Consider the following 13,374-nt stretch of genomic DNA (forward strand, 5'->3'; position numbering starts at 1 on the left):
GCTCCATGTAGTCATCTTTTCAGCTGCAATTTCGTCGAATCCGTAAAAACTGACCGAAAGGCAAGTTGTCACGGAGTCCTCTCGGGTGATGGCTGGAGTATAGAAGTAGGGAATTTCTCTCCGCAGGCTTCCTGAAAAGGGTAGTGTAGAGGGTCTCATTCTCCACAAAAATTGTTAGGTCCAGGAAATCAATAGATTTTTTATCAAAATTAATGGTGAATTTTATATCGGGAGATCTTCCATTGAGCCAATTGAAAAAGTTGGTGATTTCATCTTCAGTTCCTGACCAAATGCAGATGATGTCGTCAATGTATCTCATCCACATGTGTATTTGAGATCTGAAAGGGTTGACGTCATTGAGTATGAACATATCTTCATACATGGACATGAAAATTATGGCCAAGTCTGGGGCAAAAGCCGCCCCCATCGCGACCCCCTTAATCTGGAGGTAAAAACAATTCCGAAAGATGAAAAAGTTCCTCATCATTGCAATTTTAAGTAATAGGATGATGAACGATGTGGGTACCCGAGCAGGTGCCTCCCGTTTGTCAAGTGCAATTGTCATAGCCACAAGGGCCTCCTCTTGGGGTATGCTAGTGTACCAGAAACCAGAAACCTTTCCAACAGTCTTCATCAGCAACCAATCTGAGGGTACCATCCACATTTGTACCATCAACTTATGCCATGACTCAGCGCATCCTGTCATACGAAAGTCTTGTGCTACGGGATGTGAAGAAAATCTTGGATGAGAAGAAATTTGTCAAGTATAACACCAGCAGAGCAGAAAAACTTGCACTAACATCTATAAAAAACAACATGGAAGTAGTTGTGAAACCCGCGGATAAGGGCGGTGCCATTGTCGTCCAGGATTTGGATGACTACACAAGGGAGATCATGAGATAGTTGAACGATGGGATCAGTTACAAACCATTGAGTGGTGACCCATCAAAAGACTTAATGGCTGAGATCTTGAGGGTCACACAGGATGGTTTACAACAGGGGTTTCTATCGGATCACGAATTCCAGTATCTGAACCAGAAGAACCCACGCCTTCCTACTATTTACACTCTACCTAAAGTCCATAAGGATCTCCACCAGCCCCCGGGACGACCCATTGTTTCTGGTTGCGGCTCATTATTGGAACCTCTGTGTAGATACATTGATTTTTTCCTAAAACCCCTGGCGGAGGCCACCACAACGTATTTAAGGGACACTACACACACCATCAATTTGATTGACGGACACCCCTTTGATTCTCACCAGGATCTGTTGGCCACGTGTGACATTGTGTCACTTTACACTAGCATACCCCAAGAGGAGGCCCTTGTGGCTATGACAATTGCACTTGACAAACGGGAGGCACCTGCTCAGGGAACCCACATCGTTCATCATCCTATTACTTAAAATTGCAATGATGAGGAACTTTTTCATCTTTCGGAATTGTTTTTACCTCCAGATTAAGGGGGTCGCGATGGGGGCGGCTTTTGCCCCAGACTTGGCCATAATTTTCATGTCCATGTATGAAGATATGTTCATACTCAATGACGTCAACCCTTTCAGATCTCAAATACACATGTGGATGAGATACATTGACGACATCATCTGCATTTGGTCAGGAACTGAAGATGAAATCACCAACTTTTTCAATTGGCTCAATGAAAGATCTCCCGATATAAAATTCACCATTAATTTTGATAAAAAATCTATTGATTTCCTGGACCTAACAATTTTTGTGGAGAATGAGACCCTCTACACTACCCTTTTCAGGAAGCCTGCGGAGAGAAATTCCCTACTTCTATACTCCAGCCATCACCCGAGAGGACTCCGTGACAACTTGCCTTTCGGTCAATTTTTACGGATTCGACGAAATTGCAGCAGAAAAGATGACTACATGGAGCAATCTACAATACTCATGGACAGACTACTTGAACGTGGATACCCTAGGCGTTTGATCAAGCAAGCCAAGAAGCGAGCATGGTTAAACCCAAGAGAAACCCTATTACAACCTGGAGAAAGACAGAGTAACAATGACGAACGTCTCATTTGTGTAACCACTTTTTCCACAAAAAGTAATATGATAAAGAAAACTATCAATAAGTACTGGAATTTGGTATCTGAGGACCTTGGCAGTAGTGACCCACCCCTTCATGCTTTCAAAAAAGCGAAGAACATCAGTGATCACGTGGTGTCCTCATTCCTTACGACTCCCAATGAACCATCCATAATAACTATGTGGAATCTACCTCCTATTGTGGGACACTACCGATGTGGTTCATGTAAGGCCTGCCCAGCAACAATTCAAACCAAAGTGTTCAGTCACAAACAACAACAAGTTCCACTTAAGTCACATACAAACTGTAATTTCACCAATGTGGTGTACTGCATAACATGCCCCTGTGATTTGATATATGTGGGACAGACACAACAACGAGCCAAAGTGCGTTTTTTGCAGCACTGCAGCCGGGTAAGGTGTAAGGTTGTAGGAGCCCCTTTAGTCGACCATTGTAATGAGAAAAATCACCCCCCGGAGAGTTTGAGGTGGATTGTATTGGAACAGGTCAGATTAGGCCCAAGGGGTGGCAGTATAGAACCCATTCTCAATGTCAGGGAGATTAAATGGATCCGATTCTTTGACTCAGTACGCATGGGTTTGAATGAGTCCGAGAGCAGTTTCGCGCAAATGGCTATCCTCTGAAATGGTTGTGTGATTAACCACCTTGCAATAGGCTCGCTTGAACCCGGTGTCATGATGACCTACTGTTTTCTGTCCCTGTTTCAATTAACCTCTGGGCTGCTTCTTTATATGTCAATTGAAGGAAAAAAAAATTCTGATAATGAGGGGCACCTGACCACCATACTCGGCAGGTTCGTGCCTTTATAAAGAATGCTACAGCATGTATTGTTTCTCACATAATTGAATTTTTTCTGATAATGACGGGCACCTGACCACCATACTCGGCAGGTTCGTGCCTTTATAAAGAATGCTACAGCGTGTATTGTTTCTCATATGTCAAATTGAATCTTTCGGATATGACGGGCGCCTGACCACCATACTTGGCAGGTTCGCGCCTTTGAAATGTATATTGTAATGTATTGTGCTATTTGATGAAACTCTGGTTTCAAATGGTTTTAAAATTCTTGGTGACTTCTCTCCCCCCCCTTTTTTTACTATTCACTTACTGAGCCAAGCATTAAATGTTACTTCTTGCGCCCGACCACCATGTTTGGTAGGTCCGCGCCGTCAGAATGATCCCTTATCATGTGTTTAATCTGATGCACTTTTGCAATTCATAGGTCCCATAGTGCGTTTTTACTACTACGTTCAGGCAGGTCCGCGCGATCTATGACAGAAGCCCCCTTTTTTGGCTGTTACAACGTACTTTCCTCCTAACCTAGTGAAGGTCCAATTCCTCCCTTAATTTACTTTTGCTACCTAAGGAGTCTTTTTTCATTTAGTATGTGACATGAATCGCGGCGTTTTTTGCTCTCCCGGTTACCACAACAACGGGAGTCTGTCTTCACCGAGGCTTGTTAAGCTACCTAGTAACCCTGACAACACTTCCTGGTTGAAGTAGAACGCGGTGAGACGCTGGCTCGCACGCTCTGCTAACAGAGCAATCCCTTCGGGTAAGTTTTTCTACAGGCGATATCTGCCGTCTCTGAAATCGGCCACCGATGCGGGGCCCCTCTAAGTTTACTTATCCTGACCCCTTGCCCTTGCAGATCTGCAGAGGGATTGTTTTTCACTTTACGGACTTTTTGGAATCATCCGCTTTTTTGGAAAAGGAGCTGTAATTAATCCACCCCTTATTTCTACCATCCCACGGCGGTGAGGTAGGCTAATTTTATTTTATCTAAATTGTATACGGTCCTAACGATGTCCTTAGCACATAAGTAATTGGCGCTTAATTTAATGTCCTTAGATACGAATACGAATTAAGAAACACCAGCAACAATCAAACGATAAAAGCCTCAGCCCTGTCATGGACCACGTTTTTTCGGGTCACCTTGTGTCTTCCTAAACAGGTAACTCGGACCATGCTCTACATGCCTCAGTATAACCCTCGACCTTTAACATGCCTCAGTATAACCCTCGACCTTTAAATTAATCCAATCCTTTAATCTTTCATGTAACGGACCTTTTCCGTTTATTTATTGCTCTGGGATGTTTAAAGACCAGTTTAAGTAATTAGTTATTTTTCTCTTAATACGTTTAGGAATTAGCCCCACTTACCCCCTACCTTCCCCTCACGTCCTGACGAAGACCCGCGCAGTAAGGGAATACTGTCCTACATTCTCTGGGTCGAAACGTAGACATTCATCTACAACCAAGAACTCCCGATATTAGCTTGATTGATTCAGCATCCTAGGAGTCTCTTCTACTATAAAGTTTTGTTGATATGTGCATATTTTATCTTGACCTCTTGTATGTGGATCAATGACAATTATGATTTGAATTGTGGATTTATGCATATGGAATCTGAGCAGTGATGTGTAACTATCAGAAGTGTGTTTTTCCCTTGCACTTTCCCCTTTTCCTTGTGGGCGCATTTAATTTTGTGTATATTATAATTGATTCTTCCATCATTGAATGGCTAACGGTGCAGTGAGAATAAAAACACTATGCACCTTCAATTGTTTTTGGATTAATTCAACATAAGTGTGTGATTATAAATCAATAATTGTATGTTTGGTCTGGGACCCCTGTATACCTATACCGACTATTTACCCAGGTCCCACTGACTATATGGGTCAACCCAACTCTTTACAACATGCTCTCTTTGCAGAACATGAATATTCTGGATAATGAGCAATATTGATATTTTACTACGCCAGTAGGTTGGCTGTCTTGATTGTTCGTATTTTCCATATTGCATACACCCTATCTAGGTACTTCTTTTAAAAGAATTAGAATTGAATGTCCTCAAACTTGTCCATCTAATTACAATGCATGGGGAGAGGAGTTGGGTTAACAGCTAGGGCAGTTGACCTCGAATCTGGGGAACTGGGTTCGAATCTCGGCAATGACGCTGAACATCCTGTGATTCTGTGCAAACAACGTAATCTCCCCGTGCCTAACAAAAATGAATTTGTGTCCTCATGTAACATAATTGGTGCTATGTAAAGCGCTCTGATACCCGATTCGGATCAAGTTCACGCTATATAAAACTCTGCAAAAAAGAATTTGCATGTGTTCTGCTTTCCTATACTTTGAGGTGCCCTTTAGAAAGATGTTTCTGTTGTGTTACTACTGAGAGAAAATGAACATACCTTCCTGTCTTTACTCCTCACTGAAAGTACAGCAACACTTATGACCTAGAATTTCTTTAGGAGTGCTTGTCTACTAGGTTTCAGAAAAGGCAATTTCTTTTAGATAAATTCACAACTGGCAAATGTACAATTGATTATAACTAACCAGGCACTCACATTTTAAACTATTGATGTGATGAATCTTATTTGGATTTCTTTTCTTTACTAAGTGTAATATTTACTGTTATAGAACCATGGCTGTCACAAAAGCAGAAGCCGGTGCATCAGATGTAACAGATAAATTGTTTCTGAAAAGTAAGAAAGGGGACAAGATTCTGCATCAGGTGAAGGACTTTATGAAGCAATACGTGTACCCAAGTGAACAGGTAAGAAGTCAGTGGATATGTGGTGCAATGTGGCCTGAGATGACAAAGAGCTGATGTTTGTGTTTGCAGAATGAAAGTAAACATAAAGATAACATCAGGGTATATGCACATATTGCCTGATTTTTTACTTATGTTCTCCATCATTCAAAACTTCAAGTTTTCCTCCTCACAGTACTCAAGCAGGATGTAGCCAAATGTTGGTGTCTCTCCAAATAAACATGTTTTCCCCGAGGAAATCCTTCATTAGTTTTATGTTTGGCTACAAACAGCACTGAATGTTTTTAGAGAGACAGGGGTAAAAGGTCACTGCTCCCTTTCAGCCATTGGTTGTTGTAAATGTTACTGACATATTGACCAGCCCACACCCATCAGTCATTGTTCGATTATAACTGTTGCACGCATGTGCACCACCATACGCCCATGTCATTGGTGCAGCAGTCTTATAAATAGAGATTACAATCTGCCATTGATCTAATATGAGGAAAGGATGTTGGGAAGCTGATTTTAAAGTGACTAAAATGCTAAGAGGTAGAACTAGACAAATCTGTGATTTTAGTTGACATTAAATCCTGTGATGTTCAATTGTTTGCCAGATCAGGAGCTGAGGGGTATTGCGGGACGGGGAGGCTGCGCACTAGTCCGGCGGCCATCTTGGGTGAGGCAGGCTTGCTAGTCGGCTGACTAGGCTTGCTGCCTCACGGGCAGGACTATAAATTTAGACGGCCTAACCCGCGACGAAGGAGCACCAAAGGAAAGCCCGTCTGCGCCCGTCAGCGTCTCAGAGGCGGACGGGGGCGTGCGGGCTGGTGACTTCCTGACTCAGCCCCAGGGAGAAATTTGCAGGTACTCCTTAGCGCATCTCCTGAGCTTAAGACGTAACATCAATAGAGGATGTACAGTCCAGGGCCTGTGTTTCAAGGGCAATTTTTACTGTGCTGGATGTGGGTGGTCATTGAACAAAGCTTTGTCGGAGAGGGCCCCCGAGGAGCCAGGGCACTATGGTGATCCGACGCATGGGCTGGGACCTTCGGTACGTACTTTCAGCTGTGCCCTTTTGAAAACTCGGTCTGTGAGCAAACATGTTCAGGATTTGTTTAACTTATTATCAGAATCCAAACCTGCCTGCCTCTTCCTGACGGAAACTTGGCTCGGCGAGGCGTCTGGTCCGGATATCGCCAACGCGCTGCTTCCTAACTATTTCATGTTGAGGAAAGATCGGGGCTTGGGCAAAGGCGGTGGAGTGGAACTGGTGATAGACAGGCGCTTTGAATGTTCCATGGTACCAACGAAAGACATTCATGGGGCAGAAGCGTTGGGATTCTGCCTGATACTTCCACCCGCCCAATCATGCCCAATCGTGTGCGGGACTGCTGGTCTACAGGCCCCCGGGTTCTCTAGGGTCCTTTCATGAGGGGCTCTACTCAGTGATTTCGGCAATGAGTGTGCAGTTTAAACACTGCATACTCTTAGGCGTTTTTAACATCCACTTTGATGTAGCGGATGCTGCTGATACCATCAAGCTTTTAGACACCACTAAACCTTTGGGCCTGTCGCCTTATTTGGCGTCCTCCACCCACAACAAGGGGCATACGTTGGACCAAATCTTTTCTACTACTCCTATTGCAGTTGCCCCCCCCCTCAACCAGTGCTGTGGTCTGACCATATGCTGGTGACCTTTGATATCCAGTACAAAACCAGCTCTACCATCAGAGACAATGGGCGCCAGCCCCAGGTACCCCGCGCCTTCCATCGAGTGTCACCGGACATGATTAAACAGTATCTGTCGATACACCCTTGTTCGTTGTCAGGGGACATAGAGGAGGATCTTGCTCTCTTTCAAACGTGGCTCACGCGTTATTGAGGGAATTGACACCGCCTAAGGGGGCTCTTAAGATCTCTACTCGTGCTTCGGCACCGTGGTTTACACCAGCGCTCAATACCAGTCGTAGGCTTTGTAAGAAGGCCGAAAGAGCATGGCGATCTAACTATCTGGAATCACTGAAGGTGGCCTACAGGCGTTGCATTAAGGCCTATCACAAGGAAATCTATTTGGAAAAGAAAGCCTACTTTGCCAGGAGGATTGAGGAGGCCACCAACACCAGCAAAGAAATCTTCGTGATTGTAAAGGAATTTACATCGCCGGCCTCATTAACTCCTAAGTGCTCACTTTCGGAACCTTGGGTTACCCAACTGGCAAGTTTTTTTTATAATAAGATCAAAAGCATTCAGGCAACTTTTCCACCTGCAGTGATAGTGGGAGTGTCTAACCCAGGACCCCTCTCCTCTGTGCCTGCCGCGGGACAGCCTAGTCTGTCGAATTTTCCTCCCATTGAGGCTCAAGCCTCTTTGGAATTTTTATCTAAAACGAGATCTGGCTCCCCGCTGGACCCCTGTCCTGCTAAGTTTCTAGCTAAAATGGCATATGTCATCAACCCTATGATCAACCAGATTTTAATTCGCTCCTTGGAGACAGGGATAGTGCAGCCAGCATGGAAACAGGCGTTGGTTCTCCCTCTTTTAAAAAAGCCGTCTCTGGACCCTAGCATCCACGCCAATTATCAGCCTGTCTCTCTGCTCCCGGTCCTGGCTAAGGTTGCGGAAAAGCATGTGCAGGCCGCTCTCTCTGACTTTGTAGAATCACATGGTCTCCTGCATCATAATCAGTCTGGCTTCCGGGCGAATATGAGTACTGAATCGGCACTGTTGGAGGTGTCGGAGGCTATCAAGGAGGTCCTGGATATTGGAGGGAAAGCACTGCTGGTGCTGTTAGATCTTTCAGCGGCGTTTTACACCGTCCCCCATGACCGACTCCTGGCAAGACTCTTGGAGATTGGTGTCGGGGGAACGGTGTTCAGATGGTTTGAGTCTTTTCCTTCCAACCGACAACAGACAGTCTGGGCCCCTCCGTACTCGGCTGCAGTGCCGCCTCTGGAGGTGGGAGTCCCCCAAGGGTCGATTTTAAGCCCCACTCTTTTTAACATTTATATGTCCCCTTTTGCGGCACTGGTCGAGTCGTTTGGCGCCCAGATTGTCTCTTACGTCGATGACACCAGCTTCTTTTCACCTGCGGAAAGAACATGGACTTTGATGGGGATCGCATTAAGAGCTTTCTGGGTGCGGTTTTTGCCTGGTTTCAACTTAACCAGCTAAAATTTAACTCAGACAAATCCGAGGTTCTTTTCTTTGGCTGTCCTCCGGACCCCGGTTGGAAGTCCTGGTGGCCGGCGGGTATGTTTCCACCTTCCGCTGATACCATGGCGGCTAAGAATCTTGGAGTTAAGATGGACAACTGTCTTACTCTTAAACCACAGATTCTGGGCCTGGTTGGACAGTGCTTTGGGATACTAAAAACGCTAAGGAAATTTCTCCCTCTTCTTTCCATTGCCGACAGTCAAACCACGGTACAAGCCTTGGTGGGATCAAGGCTTGACTATGCTAACGTGCTCTACCTTGGTCTCGGGCAATCTTTGGCCTCAGCCGTAGTTCCCACGCTGCGGGTCCGCTGAAGTCTCTCCACTGGTTGCTAATTCGGAAACGCATTGAGTTTAAGGTCCTCACCATCGCGTTTAAGGCACTCCATGGCACTGGTGCACTTTACCTTAGGAAGAGAATTGGTTTTCACCATCCGTCTAGAGTCTTACGCTCGACGTCATTGTCCCTGACCATGGTCCCGGCAATTAGGCGTGCCCGGACCGGGGGTCGATCTTTTAGATATCTGGCGCCCCGGGCCTGGAATGCCCTGCCACTGTCATTAAGAAAGAGTGAGAATTTACTGTCCTTTAGGAAAGAGCTCAAAACGTGGCTGTTCCGCCAATAATCTCCCCCCTCCACCTGGGTTATGCTGTGCTGGGTCTGATAGCGCCGAAACACTCTGCTTGAGAAGCTGAGTGCTCTACAAAACACCAGTTAACATAACATAACATAACAGATCCTTCCTGTAGTAATGTAGAACCTCAGAAAAAAAACAATTATTTCAGAGACTCACTGAATTTAAAAAGATGTCTGCCAATTTCTAGAAGTGTTTTTTAAATTGTAGATCCATCCTCTTTTGGACTGTCTTTCTGCCATAACTTTTCTTCTCAGGACTGCTGATACCCATTTCAACTCTTTCATTGGCTAAGTTGCAAGAGGTAGTTTTAGCTCACATCTATTCTGTTTCTGTAGTTCCTGATACTTTTATTCATCATAGAAAATTGTTGGTGGGTGATTCTTTCTGTTTCCTTTGGAGAAGAAGCTCTCACCACTAAACTTTTCAGCGTTAGTGTCCTGGGTCCACCCAGTGTTACCACCTGATAAATCCCCACTTGTTAGGGTTGTGATGTGTAAGATAAGTCCTGGTTTCTTACTAGTAATCTTCATTATTCCCTAGCATTACTTTCTTCATCAAAGTCCTGCATTCCCACCCTTCCATAACATTGGGTCCTGGTGTCTGTTGCTTGGTAATTCCAGGCTATGCTGTGCTTGTGGTACAAGTTCATAGCCACGAAAAGGGTTTTCGACACTGCTGTATAACCTCATGTGTTAGGACTATGGCTAGAAAGGTGAGATTTGGCCTAATAAAGATTAACCATAAGTAAAAGGAATATTTTTTGTTCCTTAAGGTAAGTTGCATTACTCCTAGTCTCATATTTGGTTTTGGACCGAACCATAGTCATTCTCGAGGACATAAATCTACAAATTGTTACAAACCCGTTCTTTAATCAAAATGCGTAGCTTAATGGTTTTCGACATTAAGTGGCAGTCTATTGATTAAAATCAAATTGCATCTCTAGTAATCTGATTTCCTATGTTATTTTATTTATTATTTAACATCAAAGTGCCACAACTTGAATGAGCAGAAATTTTTAAATGTTCAAATAAACATTTCCATATAAAGAAAACATTTCTGAATAATATCTGCTACGCAGGGTTTTGAGTTTTTTCATCTGGAAAACATGGCCATTGTAACCTCATTTTTACTCATATTTCTGTAATCCTACAAGCAAAAGAGAAACATAAATAAGAGAAGACACGCTGCTAGTGTCATCATGATATAATCCCCATTAAGGTTTGTAATCTTGAGGTATTGAATATTTGTTTCTCTATGAAGAGTATTGTGAGGATCAGGGAGTAAAACTGAGTTCAGGTGCCTCCAATTTTGTGCTCACACGTGAGTACTTTAATACCACCGACTGTTTAAACAAATCAGAAAGGAATGTGTAAATGTTTGGATGGAGTCTTACAACTCCTCCTGAATGTGCTTTTTCACTCTTTTCTAATTTACAAAGGAGGTATTCATGGAAAGCTACACCTGGTGAAGGGTTCCAAGCGTAATATACACCTATTGTGTGACTTCTTCTAAGGTTGTCTATTTCCCCTGTGCGGCATTGTACACATCATACAATTCTTCACGGCGGAAAGGGCAGCTGGCATTGCAAGAACAAGTTTTTTTTTTTTTTTTATTCACAGGAAAAATATTTTTCCTTCTGGAGTAAGCCCTTTTCTTATAGCCCCTCCAAATTTAGGGATGTGCCTTTACCCATTGCAGCCTGAACAGGGAGTAACTATGTCCTTGGCTGCAGAATATAATTTACCATTTCCAGACTGAAAACAGGCCATATGGAAGTTTGTGAATGCCTTCATGTTTGTAGACATGTCTACACTTCCAAGCAAACCACGCACTGGAACTCTTACTTACACCTTTTGAGTGGTATGTACTACTGCCTGTTTCTCCTCAGAAATGGCATAGAAAACTGCATCAGTAAAACCATTTATGCATCCTTTTGTGATTGCTAGAAAGGTGGCAATTAAGAGGTTTTGGACGTAAACATGTGTTTATGGCCAAACATGCCTTTATGCTATTCATGTAGAAGAGGGAAGGCAATGTTGGGTAGTTGGTGAGGATTTCAGGTTATCTCAAGATATACTCAGTGCAAGTTTTTGTCTTTGAAATTAGTACCTTGAAGGATTGCAACATTGTTGTGCTTGGTATCTTTAGAGGGTGATAGGTGTATGCTCATTGGAGAGAAGTACAAAATATTACACTCAGATGGTGTGTTGCTTGAAGTGTCAAAGAGAATAAAAACTATGAGTAAGACAATATTTTAGCCAAGATTTGATCATTTTCCAAATATGTGTGTTGCATGAAAGAGCATGAATGTAAAGTGATGGAAGTATGCCCTTTGGTTGAAGATCAGCTGGTAATATGCTGTGTGAAACCCTTTTAAGGAAATATCTTCTACAACTATTTCTGGATGGATAAATATGATAATGAACAATTGTGATGTGGATATGTCTGTCTGTACAGCTCATTCTATCAGAGATGTGATGGCGAACAAGGTTTTTTGCCTGAACAACTTGTTGAAGTTAACTGACTGGCCAAATACTAGGATGTTTGTGAAGTTTTAATTGAGGCCACTATGCCATATAACTGAATTTAGCATTCAGGGGCTTTAAACATGCATAACGATGGCCTCTGGACTCGCCATGATGATTCTTCACAGTTATGATCGGAGAATCTGGATTTTATCAAAAACCCATCACTAACATTATCCATCTCATCCCAGCAATAATATTGTAGGGAGTTTTCTTCTATTGGATAATATTGAGGAGAATATATAATAAAAGATGTTGTTTGTTATTAATATGTATTTTTTTCTCCTTTGCAGATGGCCAGTAAAGAAGAAGTTGAGTATTGTGGAGTTTTGAGTGCTGCTCCAAACCTAGAACCAATGTGAGACAGGATTTGTGGAAAAGTGAAAAGGTGTTTTTTGTCCTAGTAGCATTACTTCAAAGACCTGGGGAATGGAACGCATTTGGAATACATTGCATTCCGTGTTTGACTATCAACATTTTAATTTTTAAGAAGTGTTCTTTACCAGATACTTTGAAGTGCCTTTAAGTGGTAGCTGAGGCGTGGCAATAAAGATTGTTATGTTTAATGCTTGTCTCTGTTATTGTTATTGTTATTGTTATTTTAGATTTATAGCGCGCCCAATCACCTGCAGGTCTCCGAGCGCTTGGAAATCGATGTTATTACAATAACTTGGCTCAACTCCTCCGAGAGACACAGCTACAAGACTACATTGCGATCAGGGCTCTTCTGAACAGCAGTGTTTTCAGTGATTTCCTGTGTCTTTATCAAAATTCGGATTCTCGTGTTGTAGCTTTGGAGGACCGTCATTCCTGCCTATTCATTCCTGTACTCAGAATGCTTTACAATCAGGTGCTCTTCATGTAAGATGCAGTGCCACAGAATGTCTGACCATCAATTATTGGGCCACATAATGTTTGACCTTCTTAATGTGCTTTTTCCTTTTCATTGACATCTGAGCACATATCTTTCAAGACCTTCCTGTCCTTTTGGCCTGAGAGTGAGACAGTTCAGCTGTCTATCCGTGCATCTGTCAGAACAACAGAATAGTATTCTAGCCATTTTCCTCATGCTGAATTGGATTGCAGTAAAATGTGACAATCCCATCTGTAGGTTGCTAACATGGGCCCTAGTTATTTATGCAAATGACATATGGCCTTATTACGAATTGGGCGGTCTGACTGCCGTAGGACCAGGTTTACCCCTAGCCAGCAACCCACGGCGCTGGCCATCCACAAATCACTGTATTAAGAGTTTAACACGGGGCAAGCAATGTGGAGGTTGGGATATTGCAGCCGTGGTATTTTCTACAAATATATTGTGCCCATGTGTGCATTTCGACTGCATATGTTTCGGATACACACATATGCATTATATATGTGGGAA

The 13,374-nt window shown here is 43.2% G+C and overlaps 1 protein-coding gene across 1 annotated transcript in view; it reads left to right on the forward strand.

The window, feature by feature from the left end:
- Positions 1-12,554, forward strand: part of LOC147667191 (acyl-CoA dehydrogenase family member 11-like) — a 156,311-nt gene extending 143,757 nt beyond the window's left edge. Inside the window, exons 4-5 of the mRNA XM_086948861.1 lie at positions 5,501-5,636; positions 12,284-12,554. Of these exons, the coding sequence (XP_086804987.1) occupies positions 5,501-5,636; positions 12,284-12,352 (205 nt within the window). The 3' untranslated portion in view covers positions 12,353-12,554. The remainder of the gene's footprint in view (positions 1-5,500; positions 5,637-12,283) is intronic.
- The last annotated feature ends 820 nt before the right edge of the window (positions 12,555-13,374 follow it).

The sequence above is a fragment of the Lissotriton vulgaris genome, unplaced genomic scaffold, assembly GCF_964263255.1.
Source record: "Lissotriton vulgaris unplaced genomic scaffold, aLisVul1.2 SCAFFOLD_1677, whole genome shotgun sequence".
Classification (NCBI taxonomy): domain Eukaryota; kingdom Metazoa; phylum Chordata; class Amphibia; order Caudata; family Salamandridae; genus Lissotriton; species Lissotriton vulgaris.